At 39.8% G+C, this 27,300-nt stretch overlaps 1 protein-coding gene across 1 annotated transcript; it reads left to right on the top strand.

Moving 5' to 3' along the window:
• Positions 1-6,479: 6,479 nt before the first annotated feature.
• LOC145783902 (symplekin-like) lies at positions 6,480-25,863 on the top strand. Its single transcript, XM_082595663.1, has 29 exons — positions 6,480-6,709; positions 7,682-7,878; positions 8,957-9,083; positions 10,148-10,267; positions 11,588-11,790; positions 12,317-12,414; positions 12,546-12,658; positions 12,913-13,086; positions 13,858-14,019; positions 14,202-14,360; positions 14,994-15,090; positions 15,410-15,522; positions 15,921-16,014; positions 16,629-16,715; positions 16,895-17,084; positions 17,774-17,969; positions 18,716-18,866; positions 19,819-19,900; positions 20,347-20,525; positions 20,752-20,923; positions 21,666-21,790; positions 22,227-22,345; positions 22,603-22,719; positions 22,994-23,122; positions 23,325-23,555; positions 23,655-23,856; positions 24,258-24,374; positions 24,824-25,018; positions 25,335-25,863. The coding sequence occupies exons 1-29, from the start codon at positions 6,581-6,583 to the stop codon at positions 25,397-25,399; spliced, it is 4,143 nt and encodes a 1,380-aa protein (XP_082451789.1). The 5' UTR covers positions 6,480-6,580; the 3' UTR covers positions 25,400-25,863.
• Positions 25,864-27,300: the final 1,437 nt, after the last annotated feature.

Raw genomic sequence — 27,300 nt, 5'->3', positions numbered from 1 at the left:
ATGTGAAACTACCATGAATAACCTATCGAAGCTTTGTCAGTCCGATGATAAAGAATCAAAACCAAACCATGCTTCTATTCTATTCAAAATGAGTAAACTAGCCTAGTCGCTGCAAACTAAAAAATTATCGTCAATGCAAGCTGTGTATGGAAAGCTAATCTTGCACAGTAGCCTATGACTTAGGCAACTGCTGGTTATTATTGGTAAAGATAAAGGTTTCTTTCAATTGGTTTTGCACAATTTTATGGCCTAATTGCAATGCCCAATAGGCCAAGGCTACTTGTAACGTTGCGATGATCCAAAGTTCTTTTTGCGTTATCCAACAATAAACCACATGACGATTAGGCCTACAAAACAAAAATAACAATAAATAAAAGAACTTTTTTCGATTTTTGTAATCCAGATCGAATCGGCTTTCGTAGCCTGAAATAAATGTAGCCTAGCATGTGTCTGCAACTATATGGATCGCTCTAGAAAACTTTGCATATTTAGTCTAGCCTACATTTACAATTACAAAGCATATTTTGATATGATGGTCAGAAATAAAATAACAACTGAACTGAACTGAACTACATGAACTAAATTAGTTTATTGCTTGTTTTTAACCATAGGCCTATCTGTTACCAGAGGTGGGCACCCGTTACTTTTAAAGCTACTTGGGCCAAAGTAGCGCGCGATACCGCTACCCGCTTCCAATTTACAAAAGTAGCGCGCTACCCGCTACCGCTACTCGGGCCAAAGTAGCGCGCGCTACTGCTACTTCTTCCGCTACTTTTGTCTAAAATGACATTAGGAAACACTCAAGTCCCTAGTGACGCAAAATGACCTTGAAAACGAATGTTATCAATTATCATTCGTTTACGCTGTTATTTTAACGTCGTTATATAAAACATATTCTAAGGGAAATTTATTGTTACGCATCTTTCAAAAACACGAGCATTTCAAAATGAGTCACTAAGTCCTGCCCGCTTTCGCTTAAGCGCATTTTTTCCAACGGAGAAAAGTCTCTCCACCGCAGCACTGGAAGGAATGGGAATGTTGTATTTAATGAACAGATGTTTTAACTCGGTATTCGAAAAGCTCAAGGACTTGCTCTTGTCCGAAAAAAAAGGCGTCCACAATTGCTGCTTCCTTCTGCACCGACGTTTCACGGGATGGTGCAAACACTCCAAAACATACATCCTCGGAGTCACGACTGGTGTTGGTGTCACTCTTCTCGGTATCAACCTGGCTTGATGTTTCCCGCAACAGTCGAATTACATCTGTCTTGACTTTTTCTCGCAGTGCGTCAGCATCATCCGTGGAAACGTACTGCAGAAATTGTAGCCACGACGTCTTGAAGGAGGGATAAGCACTTGTTGAATCGTTTCTTCACCCTTTCAAGGACTTTCACTTTCAACTCCTCACAAGTCACAAGATCACTGATCTTGGTCAACTTCTTCCCGCAAATTCTGATGGTTGGAAGCAAGACTCCGTACGGTAATATGCCTTGGACTCGCCCTGGAGAATGTCTAAAACCTGGCAGATAGGTTTCATCACACGGAGATATTTAACGAAGAAGTTGACGTCAGCTAGAAAAGACCGAAACTCTGCAACCAAACCGATTATATAGCTGCTTGACCACGCCAGTATCGCAAAAAAATTAGCATTTTTTTTCAATTTAAATTGAAAAGTAGCGGATAGCGGGAGTGCGACTGAAAAAAAGTAGCGCCTCTCCCGCTACCCTGGAAAAAATAGCGCCGCTACTGCAGCCGCTACTCCAACTAAAAAGTAGCGGCGCTACCGCTACTTTTACCAAAATAGTAGCGCCGTTAGTAACGGCGCTACAAAAGTAGCGCGCTACTGCCCACCTCTGTCTGTTACTGGTTCCTTTTGGCGGAAAGAGTTACTGGCCGAGACCATCAGGTCTACGTCTCTCTTATTGCTAATTACTCCGTCGGCTTATATCAAATAACAACGGGAAAAAGTATGCCGTTGGTCAAAAGCCTTATCTATCACTTCAATCAATATATTTCGCAAAATATATTCGTAATGGTGTATTTTAGGTAGAAAAGGTAATAAAGACTCGATTTTTGACCTATTTTCGCTATTTCTTGGTCAAATTTTTCAGTTCACATTTTATTTTGAAAGTCTTCTTGCGTTGAACACAGAATTTCATCACTTTTCTTTCCGTTTCTGTGTAAACAGTATTCCATGCACTTTGTGAACTACAAAGCAATTAGCGCAAATAACAAATTACCTTCCTAATTATTGTCTGCCAGCAAAGAATGACTCATAACGCGTCAGATCGCGACTCCCTACCCAGACAGCAAAATCGACATTGAATCAATGTAAAAATGACGGATTTTGCTGCCTGGGTAAAGAATGGAATTTTAGCGCCGCCGACAAACACAAAATGAAACCGCACGCTAATAGTAAACTGTCAATCAAGCTATTGAATATCAGAAAATTTCTTGCATTTCATAACTGGCTGTGACAAAAGGTTTATTGTAAACTTCACAATTATCCGATACCAACATAATCGGGATTAAAAGTTGGGGCAAGAAAAAAAGTAAAAGTCAAGAAATCTCAGGTTTCTAGCGTCACTGCTTCTATGTGAAATTGCTGAATTAGGAGGGCAAGACCATAGGGTCTACGCCAGTAACAGGTACGGTTAAGAGGTGCAAAAGTAACCATTCATTTTTCACTATTGTGGATGATCGTGCAGGCACGCTGCTTATGTGGGCTATTGTGTGGCCACTGGCCAACATAATTCAAAAGACAAAGACAAAAGATAAACCATTTCTTATGAATCTCGACTGATTTCAGAAAGTTAGCAAATTATATTATTTGTAGTTGTAGGCTACCGTACTTGATCGTCGTCGTCGTATTAGCCTCTGTGGCCGAGGGTCTACCATTTTACCAACCCAGATTTACGATACTTCCAGACTAAGCTGGAATGCTACACTAGAGCAGTTAAAATTTTGTTTCATCATCCAAGATGCGGAGACCTTCTACTCCATTAGGTGGCTTGATAATGTGGTCTGTGGTCTGCTCCTCAGCACCACATGCACAAGTACAGAGAGAAGCAATTCCCCATTGGTGTATGGTTGAGCGGAAAAGCCCAGCGCTGGTACGGAGACGGTGGAGGCTCACCCACGCCTATTTTTGTAGTGTCAGGCCGGTGAGACGGGTGTCGACATCGGAGATGAACGAAAATGGCGTCTGGTGGTGTTGGACTTCCATTGAGAGCTCCATTTATGGTCCACTCAATTAGCCGCAGAGATTTGTTTTCCATCAGTTTCGTTGATCAGAAGTTAAGCGGTTGGCACGAATGGGTGTGTTGACTTTAATCGACGGGGTGCTCTTTTGGGGGAGTTGAGATCTTGACATGAAGAAAACGATTGTGCTTCAATGTCCGTCAAACGAAAGACAGCAGATAGCGCTGTTAATGGAAGTCTCGATGTTATGGCAGTGAGCCCTGAGGCACCAAACAAATGCACAGTAGGCCAGACATGGAAGAGACGAACATTTTAAAAGTAGGTGGGCCCAAAGGCGCAGCAGTCAATGTCAATCCAAGGTCACTGTAGGTGCATGACGTAGGCTACCGGTAAACCTTGTGTTGGCACATCCACTGTCTTATCTTTGCGGAAGTTGACGCCTTCGTGGTAGAACAGGGGGGTCTATTTCAATTTTTTTCGATTTGCTTTCAACTTCAGTAAAAAATTCATGAGCATTTTCTCTCGTAGTTTGCAAACTTCTTTTCAAGATGTCTTTGCACTGCATTGCTTCACCAGCACTCATGTTCTTCTGAAGGCGAGCAGCTAGCAGTTCAGTAGCAGAGAAGATTTCTTTGCTCACATGAAGACCATAGAAAATATAAAAATTAAACATACTCGTCAACAAACCGGGGGATAATTTTCCATCCTCACTGGACCCCTTTTCTTCTATTTTTGTCAGCTTAGCTTTAATAAGTGGCCCTCAGAATCATAAGCGGCCCAATTGGTGTCAAAACATATAACCTCCAAATTCTGTAGGTACACATGGGTTTGTAAAATTGGCCACATATGCTTTGTCTTGTTTAACAGTTGTTTTTTTCCTATTTCTGACCATCATCACAACGAAAAAAACAATAGCCTAGGCTAATAATTGCCAAACATAGTAGAGGTCTAAAAAATGCCAATCTCCAATGCAGTTGTAGAACGGATTTTTTCCACCGTCACTTTGACCAAAATAAAGGTGAGAAATAGAATGCGGTTGCAAATGTTGGACTCATTGCTGAGAAAAAAACGCATTTATATTTCTCAAAGCAATGTTGTAAACACTTCAAAGTAGCCTACTGTAGCCTAACAGCGAGGATGTTATTTTTGTTTACATCAAAGAACATGTATCAAACTGACAAAGTTGGCGAAGTAAGCGAAGGACTTTTGTGGCTGCTGCAAGAAGACGATAATGCCATTTAATTTTTTTGACTGATGACTGCTATGTCTGTCTATTCGCTACAGACCCAGTCGCTTTTGGATATTGTTAAACTTTTGTCTTTTAGTGTCTTGTCGCGACTGATTTTGTTTTTTATAAGCTAGTTTATAGATAGCTTTATGATGTATTTTAAGCAATGGTTACGCCTCAATGTACCAGCATGACTATTTAATGCGTTTTTTTATTCTTTTTAGAAAAAACATAGGCTTGTTACAAATTCTTAGAGTTTGTAGCCTACTGTAGTAGATTTGGCTTTTTTTTATGTAAGTTTGGCTTTTTATATTTTAGCCATCTGGCAACCCTGTTCAGAAAACATCTGCCGCTGCAATTATTGTAATTTGTAAAGCGAGTTAAGTGACTAGAGCAGCGTTTCTTAACCTTTTCTGACTTTAGCACCCCTGTAAACAGGCCTGACCAGTCTAGCACCCCCTAACTATTATTGACATAAGACTACTACAGTACCGACCAAAAGTTTAGTACAGGCCGAAATTTTAACATGCCTTCAGATCGCTGGAGATATATTTTGTAATGAAGTCTCTTGTTGTTTAACAAACTGAGCAGTTGTTTTAACGAAGTTGATTCAGGATTTGGTATTTGGCTTTCATTCACCAACAGAAATTCAATTATAACCATATGTAAGTGAATCAACTCTCTTAAAACAACAGCACCGTTTGTTAGGCGACAAAAATATACAAAATATACCGCCAGTGATCAAATGGCATGTCAAAATTTCGACGCCGCCATTAAACTTTGGCCTGCACTATTGAAAGGAAAGCGAAGTACAAACTGATCATTTTGTTTATTCTTCAAAACTACTGTCGTCATTGATGATAAAAGAAATAGGAAAACCCGAGAATAGTAAAAGAACATGGACAAACTTAAGCATATTTAAGTTACCCAGCTGGGTATCTAGTTACACATGTATCAATGTGATTTCTGTTGTTGCATATGTGTGACCAATTTCTCTATTCGAGGCTTCGTGTTTGTCAAAGCCACTCTCATATCGTGGAGCAACCCATGTTGAAGGCGGCTCCGGCCAATTGTTTTCATTTGGAGCATGGTGGAGAACGCCTTTTCACACAGGTAGTTAGTCGGAAATGGGACGATCAATTCCATTGCTGCTCGTGCCAATGCAGGATGTGCTGTCAACTGGTCACACCAGAAATCAGCAAGCGGAAGGACGAAAGTTTGTCCCACAACTCTGATTCACCTGCATGTCAATCATAGCTCCTCTTTTAGTCTATTAGCCTATGATCACTCATGTCTGCCAAGAAGGCTGCTGTATCCACTCTGGATACTTTGCCATGGTGGTTTCTAGAAGCGAGAGGTGAGCAACAATATTACAACAAAACACCCACCAGATAAGTTCGCACAATCTACTCAGGATCAATTTGAGTATTTGACTGGGAGATGACTACAATGACAGCAAATCATGTAGGCTACTTCGAAACAGCAATCATTGATATGACAACTGCTGATACTGGCAGAATAACAAAAAAATGCAGAAAATTAAAATGGCATTTTTTGATATTATACTGCATGCATTTAGCACCCCCTACAGTCTATTCCAGCACCCCCAAGGGGTGCTAGCACCCCCGGTTAAGAAACGCTGGACTAGAGTTAAAAAAAAAAAATAAGTGGCTAAGCGAGTAAGCGACTGCGAACTGGGATGAATGAGGATCACACAACCCTTCCCTCCGTCAACATATTTCATAAACCCGTTGACCACTATGACCAGCCTTACAATACCAGAACTAATTCCATTGTTTGCATCGATTATTGCTCCAGTTGCACAGCATAGGTTTACCAACTTTTCTGGTACAATTGTTCTACAATGAAATTCAAATTGTTTCATCTGTTGGTGATTTGCTTCATTTTTGAATGTGTTCCACGTATATGCCTACAAATACATTGCTTGTTGCTTTCATGGAATATGGGCGAATAAGCTGCAAAAATTAAGTGCAAGCTGAAAATTTCGAGGAACATTTTTGTCTACCTTTTCCTTTTTTTTGTACAGACAGAATACTTATTGTATTGTTAGAAAATATTAGCTTTTAATTACCATGGAAAAATAAAAATATAAGCCTTACAACATAAAGGTAGAATTGTCAACATCAGTGTAATGGATCCAAGAAGTAAAAAGAAATCATCAGTTGGTGAAAGTAACGCAAGACAAACTGCATCATTAAGTTCAAAAGTATCAAGGCAGTCTGAAGGTGCAGAAGAAGTTAAACATAGCACAGCAGACCAGGTAAACTATTATTCTAATGTATTCTCCACTTTTTCTACATGAAAATGTGTAAGTACTGTACTGATATTGGGTCCATGTACGTATTTGCGACCATCAACATAATTGCGTTCACTTCACAAATTTGTAAATATTTTGCTATTGAAAATTATTTGACAGCAAACATTTAAAAGTTTATTTATCAATAATGTCATCACAACTTGTGTAAATTTTATCTGTTTATGCTAACTACTGTACGTGACTTGTTTTTTGGTTACCGGTACTGTAACAAATATGATTTTCAGAGGTCCCTGAAAAAATTGGTTGCAAATACGCACATCCACCATATATAATGGTTACCGGTAAGGCGGTAACACACTTGCATGCTGTTCAATTGTAATAAAATTTTATGTTTAAGCTGATAAATAAATCACATCCTGTTTTTAGTTAAATTTTAGCTGGGCCTTAATCTAGCAATATTAGCCCACCCATCTATTTTTGATAAATTACAAGAGCGCTGGTATGGAACTGAGTTAAGTAGAAGTCAATTGGGTTTAGATTAGTAAAGATTCCCACAAATATGCTTTTATTTTTTAAGAGTTTTTATTAGTATTAGATTTGTTCAAAGACTGATTAGCAATAGCTTTAAAGAAGGATGTGATCAGATTGATGAAGTAGCTCAAAAGTTGCCTAACTTCATTAAGATTTTTGGTACTGTAACATTAAAACATCTCGGCTGTACAATCTATATCTGTTCTTTTCTTACTTTTTCTGCTGCTTTGGTTAGTTTAACTTCTTAAAAAGTATAAGCTCTGTGGTGTCTCAATCAAGGACCAATGTTCATTTACGGAGCCCTTGCAACTAGATGTCACCTTGGACTAAAAAAGTTTCTAAGTTTTTATCCAAGCTAAATCTCGTCAACATGACATAGCCTATTGCACAAGTGAGGAAAACTGACATTTGTCTGAGTTCATCCTGACTTATTTGTTTTGTTAGGTTGTTGATTTGTTAAATCAAGCCTCCCTTGCTTCTGGCGACTCTAGCAAATTACAAAAGCTGAGTCAGGTTCAAGAACTGGTGACAAGAAAGCAGCCAGATCTTTTGGACAGTTTCAGCGATGAGGTGGTTGCATTTCAAACTGATTCATCGGCTGATGTGCGCAAATTTGTTGTTGGTTTCATGGAGGAAGCATGGTAAACCTTCTTCATCTTTGTTTTTTTCAACCAAGTAGTTTTATTGCCATGGTTGACCAGACCACTAGTACATGTATGATATTTTGTAGTACCCGGTAGCGACATGTTGATGTATTAAAATGATTTATTGCGATGAACATGCTTCTTGATATATACAGGTTTCACTGTAGTTTAAATTTCTAGAAGCATCTATGAGACAATGGGCACCTTAAACCATTTGAAGCAGTGATCAGAGATTTATTTTCTCATTGATATCAAGGTCAAATATTAAATTGAGCAAGTTTACTGACAAGATTCCTTGCATGATCATTTGTTACAGTAGCTGTGGCTTCATTATCAGATATATAAAATGCAATTATATTATACTATTGTATAATGTATAATATATATATACAGTATATATATATATATAAATTAAAAGAGAATTTTATGAGTCAACAATTAAATATGAGTAGCCTAGCATGCGGTTGGCATTGTCTTTAAATGCCAAAAATATGTAATAATTTGGCAAAACCATTGCACTTGTTTTGATCGGAATGGCCCGTTTTGGTGAGTCCGATTCGGTGAGTTCCCTATTAGGTGAAAGCCTTTTTCGGTGAGAGCCCTATTCGGTGATTTTTTTTTTAATTATTGGGTTCTGTAGCCTAATTATCATTGCCGTTATAGGGTTAGGAGTTAAGGGGTAGGGGTTTAGGGTTAGGGGTTTGAAGTTTAGGGTTAGGGGTTAAAGTTAAGGGTTGGGGGTTAGGGTCTTATTTCAACGTTTAGCGATGTTAAAACGATGTAAAAGCGGCAATGATAATTAGGCTACGGTACCCGATAATTTAAAAAAAAAAATTCAAAAAAATCACCGAATAGGGCTCTCACACAAAAGGCCACCACCGAATCGGACTCACCAAATAGTAGCAGACCCTGTTTTGATATCTGGTCAATAGTTTCATTCCATATTAAATTCTAAACAATGTGAGCAATTAGCTTGAGCACAATTTAAAAGCAAACCAGTGATGAGAATAGATGAATAAATGGGTAGGCCTACTGCTGAATGTTTGTTGCTCATTGATAATATTGTTTGTTTCAGTAAAGTGGATAGCGAATTGTTTTCCAAATTCCTTTTCAATTTCTACATGCTACTGATTGATGAGAGTGCTTCTGTCCTTAAGAAAGTCATCCAGTCTTCCACTCAACTATACCGCACTTTTCTTCAGGTTTGTATCTGATGTCTTGCTGATTGCAGAAGTAGAAGAATCTTCTCAACTTTTATGAGTTTAATGCTGGGCCTACATTCCATGTTTTGTAATGTAGCAAACGTGCAGCTTTTTTAATGTATATAATCAATGAATCCGAACAGTGTGTGCGAAAACTAGCACAACAACGTACTTTGAATGCAAAGTAATGTACAGTAGTATCACTAGCCTAACATAGTACTGTAACTACATCTGTATGCGACAATTTGTTGTGGCTGATATGGAGACAGCCTTTTTTGGAGGATACTGATTTGGTGCAGACGTTCTTGAAAACTCCGTTCTTCACTGTGGCTTCTGTTTGTGAAATTGTAGAGTTCATGTAGGACGGTAGGTAGGCGCCCTAGGTGGTTTCCATATTTGCAATAACTTCCCATATCCATAGAAATGAAACGGTTTATATCGTAATTGTTTTTCAGTGAGGTAAATATGAATTATCTGTAATATTTTGGGTAATTTTAATAGTTTGGGTTCTATCTAGTAGGATTTTAATGCAAAAAAAAACATTTAAAAATCTATCAAGATACCATCTAAAAAGGTTATTTTAACAAATAAACATTGTAGCCTACAAACATTTTTGAGCAATACAAATATTGCTTATAGCTTGTGCCCGGCACTTGTATGCAGGGCTGCGAAGTTGCTGCAAAAAATATATGAATTTGACTCCTCGATTTATAACTGGCCAACTACGGCTTCTATGTTGCCAGATTTTTTTTTATTTGATTTCAGTTGTAGTCAAACATGAAATTGCAGCTTTCACAAAAACTGTCAAGACCAAACGCTTCTATTTTCTGGTAACGTTTTAGAGTGCAATATGAAAAACAAGAAACAAATTTTGAAAAAACGTCTTTTTTTCATAATGACTTCGGACACGCCAAAAACCCACCGACTCTTCGACTCCAAATCCCTGTTTATATATTTGGGATTTCCCGAAAAACTTACTAGGCCTACCATTGATCCTTACCCATTACTTCATTCCAATCAATTATCATTATATCTTTATATGTTTTATCTTATCTCATTTTCAGTGGATGATTACAAGTCGAAAGAAGTCGGAAGTGCTGCAATCCACCTGGAAGACCATGTTTGATATGCAGGCCAGGATTCTGGGAATGCTTGATTCTGAAAATGATGGAGTTAGAACGCAAGTAAGCAAGATGGCTATTAATTCATTTGCTTTAAATAGACTATTTAGTGACAGGCCACATCCTCGACATGAAGATGAATTATTGGGATGTATAATCAAAATTGGTTGATGATGAAGAGACTGCTTGATGAATTTATTTGTCAAGGAATATTTCTGTATTTTCTCTAATTAGCTTGTCATACTTTCACCGCAGGGTTGATCTTGAATCAAGCGGTTTAAACCTGGTTTTAACCAGTCAAAACTAGGTTTAAACCGGTCAAAACTGGTCAAAACCCAGAAAAATATTTTTATGTAGTGAATGGTCGGCTACCTGGGCTATTTAGGAAATATAAAAGTATTTTGTGAGTTGTGACCATTTTGATATGCAGGCCTCGAAATAGCTGGCGGCCATGGCCGCCTGAACTTTCATTAATGGCCGCCAATACCGACCTGTCAGGCAAAATTTGATAGCAAATGTTTTTCATAAAAAAAATTTGTTGGAATAAATTCTTGTACCGGTACTTTAGTTGGCTGTGCTAATTGTTCATCGTTCTACCAAGCATTTTTTGGTTCATCAGAAACTTATTTTTAGAATTTGAATTATATTTAAAATAATCATATTTTACGGACCATAGGGTGCAATTTAAATCCTTTTTTTCCTCATAAATTGATCGTGCGCCTTATAAGCCGGTGCGCCTAATGTATGGATCAAGTAGTGCATTATTGCCTACACTCAAAACCAGTACCGATACTATTATTATATAAATAAACCACCGTCTTACACAATAAACTACGGTAAAAGCAACTAGCAACTGTGATATTCACTAGGCTCATTTTTTCTTTTGCTCATTGTACTATTGTGACTTGCTTACATTTATTAGGCATTTTTGTTTAATGAGCTTTATACGGTAACCCATACTCCTTAAAATACTTTGCGTTCTATAGCCCGGTGCGCCTTATCATGATGTCTGAGCAAACAACTAATCAAAGCAATTTATTGACAGTGTGCCTTATAATCGGATGCGCTTTATGGTGGTCCGCAAAATACGATAACCAACTGATTGAAATATCAACAATAAACAGAGAAAATTAATATTTTTTGTTCCAAATCCAGCATTTAGGTTATTGTTAGTCAAAACAAAATATAGTTGAACATCATTACTAAACATGGAGGGTAATATTTTTAATTCAATTGAAAAGCAACTTGATTCATACACTAAAGGGGTTTTGACCAGTTTTGACTAGTAATAAGTGGTCAAAACTGCCCGGTTTAAACCAGGTTTTAACCGGTTTAAACGGATCAACCCTGTTTCACCGACTTTGCTGTTTTGTGCTTCTCTAGTCCGTTAAATTCGCTGAGAAAGTGATCATAACGCTGTCGGAGAAGCAACGATATTCAGAATTGCCAAAAAAGTTGGAGCAATGTTCGTCATTAGATGAATTCTCCAGTAATCATTCGATTCTAAAAAGAAGTGAGCTAAAGATGTTTGGAGAAGGGGCGCTGCAGCAATTGTTGAAGTTCATGGCGTCGCCTGCAATCTCTAGGTTTGTCGCAGACACCGTTTTTGCTTAGTATAATATTTAGTATATACCCCTGTGAAGTGTTCCCAAGTTCTCTTAAATTTATACAAAAACTTATGGAACAGTCATCGTAGATTCGAGTTGACAGAGAAGTGCATGCAAGATCAACTAGACAAGTGAATAGCTTCCTTGCATTTAATTTAAAACATTAACCATTGCGCGTAGGACTGGAGACAACAAAACTGGATTTACAACATAACCTCTTAAACAGTGATTGCTTTACCGACACAGTCGTGTTATAACTTGACTGCACTTTCTTTTAAACTTTTTCACCTCAATGATAACTTGCAACCAATTAATCTTAGCCAGTCGGTACACTTCAAGGTTGTCCTCTTTGCTCAACTTATTCAACTGCCCGCTGTAAATGAAGAGACGTGTACGTAAAGTAAAGCATCGATGGTTAAACGTTTGATGTGTGCAGTTAAACCGTGCATAGGTGAATAATATGCGGCTCAATGTTTTCTTCAACATTGAACACTTTATTGTGCAGTGTCAACTTGATGGCGTCCATGGGAACACTGACCAACATAGCCAAGCAGCGTCCACAGTTCATGGCCACTGTTGTGCAAGCGTTTGAAACATTACATGGTAATATTTAGTTGCTCATCTAGTTTTTGTTCTGTGTATAATTGTTGTCTAGTGTGTTCTCGATGTGTTGTGCAGCTGTGAAGTGAACTTATGTAACTTGGCAAATAAAATGTTTTTCTTGGAACTTGTAGCTAATCTTCCTCCAACTCTTGCAAAGACTCAAGTCACGAGCGTCCGGAAGCATCTAAAGATGCAACTCCTCAATTTGCTTCGACATCCTGGATCGATAGAGTTTCATCCACAGGTCAGTATTCTCTTAATGCAGTTTGCATTACACTTACGAAAGTTGCTGTTTAGTTTCCAACAAAACCCAACGAACTTGATAGGTATTGCAAAAATTGTATTAACTAATTGTTAATGAAGGCTTTGTATGCAGCACTTATTTGTTTGGTTAGCTTGTGAAACGTACAGCTTGAGAATGTGTGCTGCATGTTTCTGTATGGCGATGGCAGTTTATTTATCTGAGTTCCTATGTTCATAATCTGTTCATTCTTATAGATAACTAACCTGTTGTACGATCTCGGAACGAACTCTTCCGAAATTGCGCGAAATATGCCGAAGATTGTCGCTCCGTCGAAGGACAAGAAACCTGCCGCTAGGAAGCGCAGTCCTGTACGCGACACCAAAGATGAAAGTGGCGCTCAAGCAAACAGCAAAAAGCCCCGAATAGAGGCAAGAAGCATGAACACTGTCTTGTCTAGTTTTGGTAGTTGATTAATTATTTGAATAATTGTTATGTTTGAACATCAAAAGTAATAGCCACCACAGCAAGCTCTTTTCATCTGTACTTTGCAACTCCAACGTTTTGAGCCAATGCGTAAAGTTAAGAATATTCACTTTTGAATAAAATTGTCCAACCCAAAACAATTTTTGATGATGCAGAAACTGCAAAGTTATCCACCCAAGCGCACTTGTTATGGTGGCTGAATGGCGTCCCAGTGTGATGCTATTTTGTAGCTTTCTGTGGTTTCTTTTGTAGCTTTCTTTGGAAAATCTTGCATATTTTACATTGTTATTGCATAACTTGTGCTCAACGTACATACCTAATCTCCGGTTAAACAAGCCAAACGTATGTCTAGGTACAAATATTGCTTATTTTACTTACTTCTGGAAATGGAAAGATGACATGTTTGTCATAGCTATAATTGTAACAATTCAGCCTCTTAGAAATTTCTTCAAATAGCAACATATTTGGCCGTGTTCTAGTAGGCCGTGCGCCAACGTTCTTGTTGCAAAACGTAAACATTAGGTCTCTCTATTTCGGACAATACAACATTTTTCCTTAAAATTTCCCTTTTAACACTGACATGTTCATTACAACTTCAAAGGCTATTTTTAATATCAGCTTAGAACTCGGCACTTTTGCGTTGATGTAACGTTCTGTGACAGCAAACTATTGTTAAAATGCTGATTTTTTATTGATTGAAAATCATGTGTTTGCAGATAAAAGATGAGTATGATGATGAAGATGATGAGGAGAAGGCCGCTCCATCTTCTTCTTTATCATCTAAGAACCTCCGCAACTCTGCCATAGACTTAACAGCCGATGAGCTTGTTCCTCTTCTGACCCCAGAGAACGTCGCCAACCTGGTGTTGCTCAGCATGGTGAGGTCGATGTTTCAACTTTGACCTTTAATTAAAAGGACACTTGGTTGAGAAGATACTTTGCTTGAATGTTCTCATTCAAGACAGGCGAGCGATATATTTACCGATTCGGATTCAAATTGATTCTGCTTTAATCAAGCTGTTCTTCCCAGTACCATCAAGCAACTTGTAACACTTCACAGGTGATGCTTCCTGACAAAATTCCCGATGCGTTCCAAGCTTCGTACACTCCAATAGAATCAGCCGGAACCATGGAGCAGATCATGCATTTGGCCAGGCTCCTCTCCATCCAGATGACTGCTGTTGGTATTGGCTCCGGCATCCAAATGGCCGCTGAGATGGTGAGTCTTGTGCCGCCATTGATCGGATAATAATGAAGCGTTGATTGTGATGTTTTTGTTGCCAAAACGCTTGTTAGTCGTGAACCGTTGTTTGCCAACATCATATAACCGAGCAAACAAACTGTATGAACAAAATAAAGGACTGGCCCACTTGAAATGTAGGAGGATAATTGCATAAAGTTGCGATATTGCTGAAGAATTCTATCACAACGTTTGATGTTACTGTGTGGTTGCACTTTTGTGAATGATTTATTTTCCGAATAACTCAGTACCTTTATTGCGTTGTCAATCAGCTTGCTGCACGTTGTACAATGCACATGTTTGCCACAGCTGTTGGTTGACATCAAACAAGAGAGGTATCATACTACTTATGGATTGCATGGCATAATTGTATTGCAAATATTTTAGGTTTCAAATTCATTCAGATTTCGAGCAAAGTCGTTGGCAAAATTGAAAACATAAGAATAAGAAATACACTAGGCTGTTTTTAACTTAATTTTGTCACGGTAAAGACTTTTTTAGAAATAACGACTTTTTTCTACCTTTACAAAGATGTTATGGTTGGTCAGACTCTAAAAGTAATCTTTTGCATTCATTTTTGGGGAGCTTACAATCCTGTGTCTTCCTCCACAGGAGGCAGAGGAAGAGGCAAAGAGGAAAGAAGAGCTGGAACGAGAAGAGAGAGAAAAGGAGAAGAACAAACCATCTGCTCAAATTAAAACTGTCATCGGTGAACTTGTTGTTTACTTCATGTGATATTGTTTTTATATTAACTGAGCAAGCAGTAAACATCGATGTGAAAAATGTTCACTCCTTGTTCTTAGGCAACATGCGCTACAATTTTGCAGGAGCGAATCGTGATTAAGTTCGTCTAAATACTCCTCACTTGGTGGTCAGGTAGGTAGTTCAAAACTAAGGAAGCAACAATATATTCCACATTGTTGTATCTTATGCTTTCGTGTTATCCCATGCAGATTGTTGGATGAGTATCATCTTCATACAAATATTGGTCTACCCATCAAAATAAAAAGTCGTATATTCTCCGCCAGGTGGCACCATTGCATCAGAGGAAAGCAAAAGTTCATCAAAACCCGAGAAGTCGATCATAATGGAGCCTGTCCAACCTGTGGTACCCAGCAGAAGTTTGCAACGTCGAATGCAGGTACAGGGAAAACATAAGCTTATACTGCTCATGGGACCAGGCCGAAGTTATGCTCTCCCATCCTTCTTCATTTACATCCGGGACGCTTGACGAGAGAACCTAGGATTTTGATTCGAATATCGAAATCTCACAAAACATTTCCACAAGAACACGCTTGTTACGTCATCATTGTGCTTTGAATCATCGGAAGGATTACATTGATTCATTGTGGGTTTATTGTTTTAGAGCTGACATCTCTATGGCGGGCGTTATGCTTGGCGTCGTAGCTACCAAATGGTTTTTGTAGCTTTTAGATGCTGTGTATTTAATACAGCCAGCCGCGATGGAGTCTGACAAAGCATAGAGGACTTGTGAATGAATAAGTATATCCTTTACATTTACATGATTTTTCGACTCAGGGTTTCCACCTAGCGAGTATCACAAAGCCACTGAACCTTGACGTAAAGGACAACATCATCAAAATGGCCGTACTGAGAGTACTGAAAGCGGAACGTAAGTGCCGGTGTTACTGCGGTGCGAGAAGTGTTAAGGCAAAACATAACTTATGTCGGCGCCTGAACTTTTCAAACGCCCGTTCTTCAAAAATAGATTCTACTCTGAGCACTTCAATCTTTCTTATGTAATCAAGAAACATATACCGCGTTTCAATGTCCGGATGAGCTCGTGGTCAAAATTAAAACACGAAGAAAAGGAGTTTAGAATAGTTTGTAAACAATTGTTAGAACCTTGTCCCTTCATAAGACATGGACTTACGTTTCAATGAAGTAACTTTGTGTAAACCACCAAGCTTTATTTTAAAGCACTTACAAGTAATACAAATACATAATGCAAATGACAATAAAAAAGGAGCAAAAATTTTTGCCGTTAAGTCATTACCGTAATTTAAAGAATACATTCGTCGACTGGCAGGGAATTCTTGAATTAAGGAAAAGAAGAAAGAATAAATTCGACCTTTTGCATTAATTTATCTAACTGAAAAATTCAACGGTTCAAGCGTTTGTTGAAAGCGACAGATATCTGTTGTCAATGACAACTCTTCTATTATTCATCATCAATCTGCCGTTCCAATGTGCCTCTTTGTAAATACAACATCTCTTCCTCCTCAGGGAGTGCCATAGCGGGAGGAGTCCACCATCGGTGGCAGAAGATACTCACCAGCTTAGTGGCACAGTTTGGAGGAGATTTGCACAGATGTGAGTTGAGAGGGTCTACGGTATGTCATTTACTGTCGTTCATGTCGCTTTTATCATTCCCTCTGTGATGAAAATCTCTGATGATTGTCTTTGCCTTGCCGCGATAACACCCTGCCCGGTGTATTTGCCCACTTACTGCAGATGTGAAATGCAACCATCTTCATTTCCTTCCATGACAGCTTTGGCGACCTTCATCCTTTCCGACGTGCGCAGCCGTTCCCAAATAGCATTCCAATGGCTGTATGAGGAATTCAACATCTACCTTGAGAATAGCAGAGGCCTCAACGACAGGGCGGCTCTGGAAAACTACGATGCCTGCTTGACCTCTCTGCTTCAGGGCTTGCTGGACAAACCTGAGTCGAAAGAAGGGTGAGACCTGAGTCTTAGATCTGGCCGTTGTGTTTATTGTTTAAATGTTTAATAATCATGCATTAGTGTTGGCGAGGTAGACGTTCACCTAAAATCACTTTAAAAACTTGTATAATTTTCAGTATTTACGTTGATATAACGGCTGCCCCTGCGGCCTTCAAAATTTGTCAGAACTCAATCAGATAGCTGATGATCCTAGGTGTGACTTTGAAAACCGTTTGGTTTAACTTTAAGAGGAATGAGAATGAAAGAAAATGAAGAGGTGTACCAGCAAAAAATAAGATCAATTAATAAATAAAATAAGATCGAAACACTGGCCAGTGGCCACTGTGCGTAATTGCTTTTAATAAGGTCTTTTTAGAGATATTTTTTTAAGAAATAAAAAAGAGTTAAAAGTCATATAATTTTCACTTTGTGTGGAGCTACATGTACTTGAGAGGTTACTGATATTTTTTTATTCACTTAAATGAGAATGAGTCTGCAAAACGAATGCTCTGCGATGCGTCCATCTCAAATTACGGCACTTGTGTCCGGCGTCTGATCAGGTTTAACAAAAAGAAGCTGAAACAAACTCAACTTTTCCACTGCAGCATCTCCAAGTGCGCATTGCTTCAACCAAACGCCACTAGGTTCACAGTGCTCACACTGACGTCATCAGCCTCTCATTGATGACGTTTCATCTTTTTTAGCTTATTTACCAAGCTGGTGTTGCAAGCCCCACTTCTCACCGACGGCGCTGTCAAGATAATCCAACAATATTGTGAAGACCCCCGCAAGGCCCACGCTGGTATCTCGCTGCTGCATGACTTGGTGTCCAGGCGACCAAACAAACATCTCCAGTTTCTTCGCGTGCTATTGGATCTCAGCGCATTTTCTAATGAAAAGGTGAACTAATTGAAATATGAATATTGTTGTGTGCATCAGATGGTGAACATCAGAATAGCACTAATTGAAGTCGTGGGGTTAATTAGCATTATATAAACTCCACCGAAACCGAAACAGAAAAAGTTGAAAGGTTTTCAGCGGTGTGCTTTGAATAACGAGAGCTGGTGTACTGCATAAGTCTCTGCCCTGGTAAAAATTACCATAACATCACAGACAGAAATCGACCAAGACACATGAATTGAAGTGCGTGAACAGTAAAGCAAAGGTAAAGTAGTTTCACCCTACATGTTTGGTCGATACCTGTCTCTGACGCCATGGCATTTTTACCAGGCGGAGACTTGTACACCAGCTCCGAATAACTTTTCTCCATTCCATCCCCTTGGTGTGAATTGCTTGTTTGTCGTGTAGCAAGATTGCTTCTCCCCAAAATTATACAAATTATTTCAAGAAAAAGGTTGTATGCGCATTGGACACATACCAATCATCCAAGTATGGTGGAATTTGTACTCTGTACTCGTTAAAATCTCTTCCAGAAGTTATGAAATGGTTTATTGGTTGTAGTTGTCATTTCTGAACAAAATAAGAAAATCTCTCAAGGTAGCATTGATTTTGATGTAGCCTACACTACAGCTTCTTTTCTGCGTCTTCGTGCTGAATTCTGTTGTAAGTTTTGTTTGTATTTACGCTTTATTCTGTTATTCTAAGTTCTGCAGCTTGTGACGTCACAATGCCGTATTATGTTGCAGGTGCGTAAGCAAGCGATCATGGCTAGCAAGAGGTTCTACGAAAACCGCAAGTTCGATGAGCTGATCGAGCAGTACGCTGTCACTAACCTTGCGTTCCTGAAGCTACCTGAACCTCCTTCCAAATTCTTCGCTTCTGACTCGGATGCTGAAAGTATGTTTATTGTGTATGTTGCGTCACAAGAATGTTGGGAATTATGAGGTTCCACAGGTTACAGAGATGTACGTATACGCCGCATACTTGCGGCGTAGACTTTTTGTTTACGCTAACGCTTACGGCAACATTTTTTTGGATAGTTTGCGTTTGAGGCTACGCCGTAAAGTTTTCGCGGTTTTTTAGCGCATAACGTCAACGCATACTTTTTAATGTATTTTTTTCGCTACAACACGCCAATACCTTCCAGCGCTGCAGTTGAAAGAATGTTTTCAATGGGCAAAGACATATTGGAACCAAAATACAGCAAAATGTCAGATGAACACTTTCAGATGCTTGTGTTTCTTTGTGGAAGTTCAAAATAAAACTTGTTTGTTCCGAGTGGTTTATACCGTGTGAATGTTTGGCACCTAGCAAACAAAATGAGTTTACGCTAGTGTATGCACTGACGCTGACGCCGCCAACTTTTTTTACAAGTTGCGTTGACGCATACGGCGTATGGTTTTTCGAACGTTTGCGTTTACGCTGACGGCGTCAATATTTTTTGTATGCGCGTACATCACTGGGTTTCAATTATGAGCAAATAAAACAAGCAGGTTTGGCAACTTAATAAAGTTTATTTGTAGAGTCTCGGCTTCATCAGTACTCTTATTCAAATAGAATGATTAATGATTTTTCAATTATGAGGTTAGTATTTTGTAATTCAGAAACGAGGTTTGCAGTGTGTGCTTTTAACTATTCTTGGTTGCTTATCTTTTGCTTTTAACTATTCTTGGTTGCTAATCAGCCGTAAAGCAACGACAAGATTGTGAAAACTAATGCTCAATTATTTACTTTTGTGTAAGTAACATTTGAGTGCCATGATAGCACCATTCTCGTCCAATGTGTGAATGCTTCCAACCCGTTCACTGCCATGTAATGTATAGCAACTATTCTTTCCATCCTTTCTCAGAGACATGGAGCGAGGACTTGATGAAACGATGCATTTTGTTATGTCTTTGCCTGCTTCCAATCAATCACAAGCTAGTACACAAGTAAGGGGCTTCAACTTGCTTGAAGTGTGTTAGATTTTCTTACATTTTAACAATTTTTGTTTGTCGATAAAACCAAGCAATGTGTTTAAGTCACTTTATTATTTAATTTAAAGTGTCTCTCTCGTAGTACTTGACTTCTTTTCTTCGTAAACACGAATCCTACGAAAGCACGTTTCTGTTTTGTTATGAAAGAGCAGAGTGGGTGGGAAAGTTTCTTTTAGTTTCATTCAACTTTGTTTTGAATTGAAGACAAGAACAAGACAATACTGAACATCAAACGGAGTAGTTAGAGCCTGCTGTTCATATGCAAAACACAAACAAATTATAAATCTAAAATATTTATTATAAAACATTAAACATTATTTATTATTAAACATTATTATAAAACATTTACATTAGTGTTGGTTTTATAGAGATACTTCTTTTATCTTGACATTCTTTTTCAGGCTGGCCGAGGTGTATGTGGGAGCCACCGCTGATATAAAGAGGGTGATCCTGCGTTCATTGGAAACCCCCGTTAATGGGATGGGAATGGAATCGGCCGAACTGCTCCACTTAGTGGAGACATGTCCTAAAGGGGCAGAGACACTGGTCACCCGGATGTTGCACATTCTCACTGATAGAGGTCGCTATTACTGTTTTTGCAAAAATAACTTTCCATCGTTCAATAATTACTTGCAAGATGAAATGGCTCAATGCCTTCAGCACATTCATGGAATAACCCCAAGAAGGGATTCTTTCTGAAATAGAACTAGAAACTAGAGTCAATTGAAACTAGTCTAATTTGGCAATTATAATTATTCTAAAATCTAAATCATCCCTAGCTTTACAACTAGCCACCATATTTGCAGAACACCCATCCGTGGATCTGGTGCGTAGAGTCAGGGATTTGTATCAAAAGAGGGTCCCGGATGTCCGCTTTCTCATACCAGTGCTGAATGGGTTAGAGAAGCACGAAGTATTGTTGTCTTTGCCTAAGCTGGTTCGCTTGAACCCCCCTGTGGTCAAGGGAGTCTTTAACAGGTAGGTGCCAATCTATCTTTGTGCTTAGTAACTGAACGTTTCAACTCAGCTGGTGCGAATCCGGCCGCCATTGCTTTGTTGAGTTGCAAACATGATCAGGATCCACTCTAATCGTTGGAAAAGACTCTCCATCTAGATTCTAGAACCACAAAGTTAGTTTTAACCTCATCTGGTCCTGGTGTGGTTTGGTTGCTCCGTGTGCGCTATCACGATGGTGTACACTTGTCCAAGTTGCTTTATCACTGATTCACTGAATCTAAACCATTTACTTGCTTGTTGGAGCCAACTTGTAACAAAGAGTTTTCTGATGGTTTTATGATTGGGGGTGATACAGTGCACATCATCCATGGCCATTTTGGTTAGTAGTTCAACTTTTCTTTTGTTATCAATTCCACCACTATGACGACACAAATGTGACATTGACTGATTTAGCGCTGACATGCTCCGATGGGGCCACGAACCTCACCCCATTATATTTGTGGTAGTGAGTGACACATCGCGTCCACGTTGGAGTAACGTTCTTCAACGTCCTAGCCACTTTTGCCTTGACGAGTGAAGTGCAGCAACTGTCCGGGCACAGTGTAGATTTTAAATTTGAATTGTACTTTGAAACCGTATAATAAAAATATAATAAATCTGTAATAAAATGTTATTTGTGCATTTATCGATTGTAATCTAACAAGCGTCCAGGACTCCGGGTTATGTTGAATCAACGTTGAATAACCGTTAACCTTCCATACAGGTTGCTAGGAGTTCAGAGACACGAGGATTCAGAGCCGTCCGTCAGCGCGTTAAGCCCGGTCGAGTTGCTGGTGGCACTGCACAACATCGATCAGAACAAAGCTGATGTCAAGTCTATCATCAAAGGTAGCCTCAACTCGCTGGTGCTCCAATTGCTTACGCCCGGTGCTTGAGGATTTAGGTTAAGTGGACGGGAAGGCAAGAAAGCCAATCTTCGTGTCCACCTTCAGGCATGGCTTTAAGTATCCTGCCAAAGACACAGCCGGCGACCTTTCGAGCGTCGCTTCAGGTTCTCACCCCTCGGTTATGCAGCCAACAACTGGTGACGTCATATTTTGCGTAATGCATCTAACTTCTCGGATTTAATGAAATTGCAGTCTACGATTGTGTTGTAAAGTTCACAATCCCATTAAAAGTATCCATTGCTTGTTTAAGCTTTAATATTTTCTATGTAATACTTTACCCCGTATACGTAGTCTGATGACGTTGAACTGATGCAAGAAGGTTTTTATGTCCGAGGTAGTTGTATCTTACCAACCGACTAACCTCGATCAATCCCTAGCTACCAGCTTATGCTTCGGTGAGAAGACGATCTACACATCTGAGGTTCTGGTTACTGTGATCAACATGCTGGTGGAGCAGGAGGAGATGCCCACTCTCCTCATGAGGACCGTCATACAGGTCCGGATGTTTTGAGCATTCTGTTATTTCTTGTTCTTGGCGATAGTATCTCCGCTGGTTCTATTGATGTGTATACAGTTCTTCTCAAAATTTGCATTCAGTGACATTTACCCTGCTGTGGTATGATCAATTGTCCATATGAAAGCGTGGAATGAAGTCGACTAATGAATTATAAAATGTCAAATGGATTTGTGCGAAGGTGTAGTTGTCGAATTTGTGTTTGGTCTACCACTGAAAGTCTTGATGTTTCCTTCCAGGCGCTGATAACCTACCCCCGGCTGTCCGGCTTTGTAATGAACGTCCTCCAACGGTTGATCATGAAGAGGGTGTGGGAACAGTCCAAAGTATGGGAAGGCTTCGTCAAATGCTGCCAGGTAGATTGCTTCGCTAATGCGTTTGGCAAATATGTGAACTACTGGTCGGTAATCTTTAACACATAATCGGTTTTGTGGGATGATGTTTGACTGATCAATGAAACGTTGGAACCAATGAAACTAACCACTCAGCATCTCGTAGCACTTTAGCTTTTTATACATATAAAATTATAAGGTTTTGGACTCAACGCCTGGTGGGTAGTACAGCACCAACACAAGCTAAGGTTTCTTAATCCTTGGATCTTGGCAGTTTAGAAATCAATTTTATTTTTAGAGAATGAAACCTCAATCCTTCCAAGTTCTTCTGCAACTTCCTCCTGCTCAGTTAACGAGTGTCTTCGAGATCCTCCCTGATCTTCGAGAACCACTTCTTCAATACGTCAACAAGTTTACTCCTCAGCAGGTGGGCTCCATTATTGGAACATCAGTTTGTGCTTGTTATCTGTAGGTTGATTGAATCTTATTTCAAGTTGCATATTCTTCAAACTTTTTCGTTGTGCGGTATAGTTGTACTGGAATCAGCAGTTCATTAGGACCAAGAATGGTTTCCTTGCATCAAATGTTTGATAACCATTTGGATGACATTGTCGCCATTCACTGTGCAGAGGCAGCACATCTCGCCTGCCATCCTGTCAGTGTTGGAATCCACTCCGGAGCAACGTCAGGCCGAGTTGAGCGCGGTGGCCGCACAGAGAGCGCTGGAAGAGATGAAAGCGAGAGAAAGAGAGGAGCAAGCGAAAGTGGCAGCGGAATGGGAGCGGTTGCAGAGCATCCAGAGGGAGAAGGAAACTGCCGAGATGGCCCGCTTGGAGATGGAACGCGCGAACGCTGAACAGGTGACGTGCGACAGCGAAAGCTTCCCTTACATCGTTTGCACTTGCTTATTTGAACCAACATAAGTGAGGAAACTTGTTAATTCATCTCATGACCACCAGATTCAAGCCATGGAGAGGCGCTTGGAAGAGCAGAAAGAGCGCGCGAAGGCTCTCGTAAACTTCCAGCAGCGCAACATCAAAGACGAACCAAGTAACGACGATGACGTCACGCACGCTTTTCCATCGGCTGCTCCGACGCAACCGGCCACCAGTGTTGCCACTTCTGATTCACAGATAGCTTCTGCTGCTGAAAGTGCTCAAGGTAGTCAGTTTGAAATTATTTACTAATTTATTGTAACGATTGACAATACTTTTATGTAATATCTCGTGAAATTGATATTTTGTTGATAGCCGATTAATGATGAGTCAGGGATTACGTTAATTACCAATACCGTCAACATCACAGAAGACTGTGCTGGAAGTCATTCACTCACTGTGCTGGTAGGCCCGACCTACCACTGAGTATCACTACCGCTATTCCATAAAATAATGAAGCCAATAGATCATGACAAGGTCTCTTGGGTTCTTCGGTTCTGTAGCTACAAAGCTGAAGTAAGCTACAATAAAACACGCTAAGTCATGCGCATGAACAATCTGCTGACTCGTCCTTGTCTACGTGTTGTGCTTATTATTTGTTCACAAGCTCAGTGATCTTTCATTCAGCAACAAGCACACCGTTCCCCGTGTCTACTTCACAGCCGCAGAGCACGCCATCCAGTATTGGTGACGTCAAACCGGTCGTCATCACTTCATCAATCGCCTCTTTTGTGCCCGCCCCAGGTACCTGCTTGGTTTGTTATCTTTCCATCTTTCCTTCACTCTAATTAACTCATCTTTATTTGTGAATTCCTCCACATTTGCACTTCACTAATGTGCAACATCTTAATCCCGTTATCTTTGTGTCTCGGTTGTGTACGCTAGCCTGCGTAGCCTAGCGCAGGATCGCAGCTCCACAACATTGTCTTTACTAGTTACTTTAGAATAGATATTAAATCGTCAGTCGTTGCAATTCGTGGCTTTACTTTGGCCACCTCATACTAATCCCCAAATAGTTAATCTGCTCTGCTTGATACAATGTTTTTCTATTGAAGTTAACCTTTGGGTGTTTTTTTCCTTCTATTTATCTTCGTCATTTTATTCTTTGCCTGCGCACATTCCGAGCATTGCAGTTGCATTTGTTGCGTTATTGTCATTATGACGTATCTGTATTCTTGCTTATTGTTTGACAGGAACAACTGAAAGTCTTTCCATGACGTCTTTGCATCCTCTAATGGCCGGGCCTCCCCCACTGAGGCTTCCCACACAAGTCCCCCCTCCTGGCATGTTTGCACCCCCAGGAATGCCCCTTCCTAATTTGTTACTCCCTCCTCCCGGAGTGAACTTAAACATGCCTCCTCATCTCCTCCAAAGACCTCCAACAGTTCGTAAGTTGAAACGATTTCCTGCAATACGATTGCCGTGTGGTTTGTTCGTTCTCAATAATTTCAACCTCAAATATTTCCACAGTGGCAAATGTTCATTGTTCGTCTAGTTTGGTTATAACAACGCCGCTGCAGAGTCACTGCAGTGTAGGTCTAGTGGTGTATGTATTTTTCCAAGGTGGCAATATTGTAAACAATAGAATACCAAAGTTTTAACTCAGATTGTGAAGAAAGTGCGACTAGCTTGGAAGAAAATTGACTGATCTGAAGAACATCAGTTTGATGATTACTTTCATTGTGTTCATCATGTTTAATCTAGAAGTGAAAACGGAGCAACGAAGCGGAACGCCAACGCAAGACGAGATGCCAGAAGAAAGTAATTGATCAACAATAACAATCGATAAAAAATTAACTCTGCTGGTTGTTTGCTTTTCTACGGAGCAGCTCAAGTCGTCACCTCTGGTACTTCCCCACAAATCAGCTTCAATGAATTTTACAATGAAATTTTGACGCCGATATTGTCTCAATTGTCATTCCCAGACATGAATTCAATTCAAGATGACGTACATTGCCACTATCAAAGTCTTTCAATCCATACAACGATCATAGGTTGGCTTCGACCTTTCATTGGATCTGAAAATGCTGTCAAAGTTACTTTTTCACGGCTTCAAAGGCTTTTTAAATATTATAACCCTCATGGGTCTGGGTTAAGAACTGCGTTGGGTGAGAAAGGCGTCGTGTTATATTTGAATTGCCAAAGTGCTCTGGTACCTTCATTATAGGTAACATTGCCGATCGACTTGGGTTGCTAGGAGCGTATTTTTCGGCTTAATAAACTTCATACGTGTTTGCTTGAATGCATTGTTGTTGAAATCTTCAGAAAGAGTTCGCAGGAGCTCTTGCAGTTGCAACAATAATACCGTAATGTTATGGTTTTATTTATTGTCGCTCCACAACTGCTAAGGTTGGTTTGATTTTGAATCTTTATCCTCGGACTGACAAAGCCTTGATAGGTTATTCCTGGTAGTTTCGCATACTTGTAGAGGCTCTTGACGCAGAGCGGGTCACCGAGATTGACAGAGTGAAGCTTTCCGATTGTTGAAGTCTTGTTGCCGGGAAATTATTCCATCCGTTAGGTGCCGCTGAATGGAGAGCAGTCCTGAAATACCTTGCTCAAGCGGAAACCCTAGAGTCGAACTTGAGCCGGGCGCATAACCACTGAGCTAACGAGGCGGTCTTAGCGACTGGATCCATTTTCATTTTGTATTGGGTTTACTGGTTTATGATGTCATTACATTGTTACCCGACTTGCTCTCACAAGAAAGAACACAATGGGTACCGTTTCAAAGTCTTCGGTTTGACCCGATCGCGGATCTACCAGCACTAGAGCCGAAGGTGAAACCATTGAGCTTGTAACGAAGACTGAAGTTTGGCACGATTCTCGTAGGAGTGCCAACTTAGACAGACCACGAGAGCTGACTCCCCAGGAGCATTCAACTTATCACTTGTGGAGTAGTTGTGTGGTCAAAGGACTACAATTCGGATATTGTTGCAGCAGCCAGGTCACAAACAAGTTCCGCTACGCTACTACCTCAGGATGTTTGCACTGAGGACAAAGTCTGCGGAGTAACGCTTTGGATCCTACCTCCATTTTTGTTGTTTAATTTAATTTTTACATCAAAAAGTCGGTAGACTATTCGATAGACTGGCAAAACTTGCAAAATAATTATCTCTTATTGCAACGTTTGAAAAGTAGGCTAGCCGGTAGAATCGTCAGGCCTTGGCCTAATTATCTTTAAAAAAAAACATGATCCTATTACAGTGTAAAACCCAAAACTATTTCATATAATAAAGTAGAGAAGGAATATTTTTAGGACGGAAATACTCTACAAATTAAATTTGAAAATAAAACTAAATATAGGCTACGTAGGCCTACAGCGCGCCTTTATGTAGCCTCATTACAAATCGCAATGACAAATACTGTAACACTATGCCTCAAACAGGGCCTCCTTTTTACAACCATGCATCAGCTACAAAGTTGCGTAGGCTACATTATTGTTGTTGTAATCCGCCAGACTTAAGATCAAGCGGCTCTGGTTCGGCTCCCGTAGTGGGCGCTTGAGCAACGCATTTCAAGACTGCTATTTACTCAGCGGCACTTAGTTGATAAAATAATTCTCCTCCAACAACATTTCAATAACTATGGAAACTTCACTCCGTCAATCTCGGTAACCGGCCTTGAGTGACTCAGTGACTTTTAGTGCTATCCTTGTTAGGCGAATTGA

This window comes from Aplidium turbinatum, chromosome 15, assembly GCF_918807975.1.
Source record: "Aplidium turbinatum chromosome 15, kaAplTurb1.1, whole genome shotgun sequence".
NCBI classification, from domain to species: Eukaryota; Metazoa; Chordata; class Ascidiacea; order Aplousobranchia; family Polyclinidae; genus Aplidium; species Aplidium turbinatum.
Note: the sequence above shows the minus strand (reverse complement) of the source record. Positions and strands in the feature narration are given on the sequence as shown.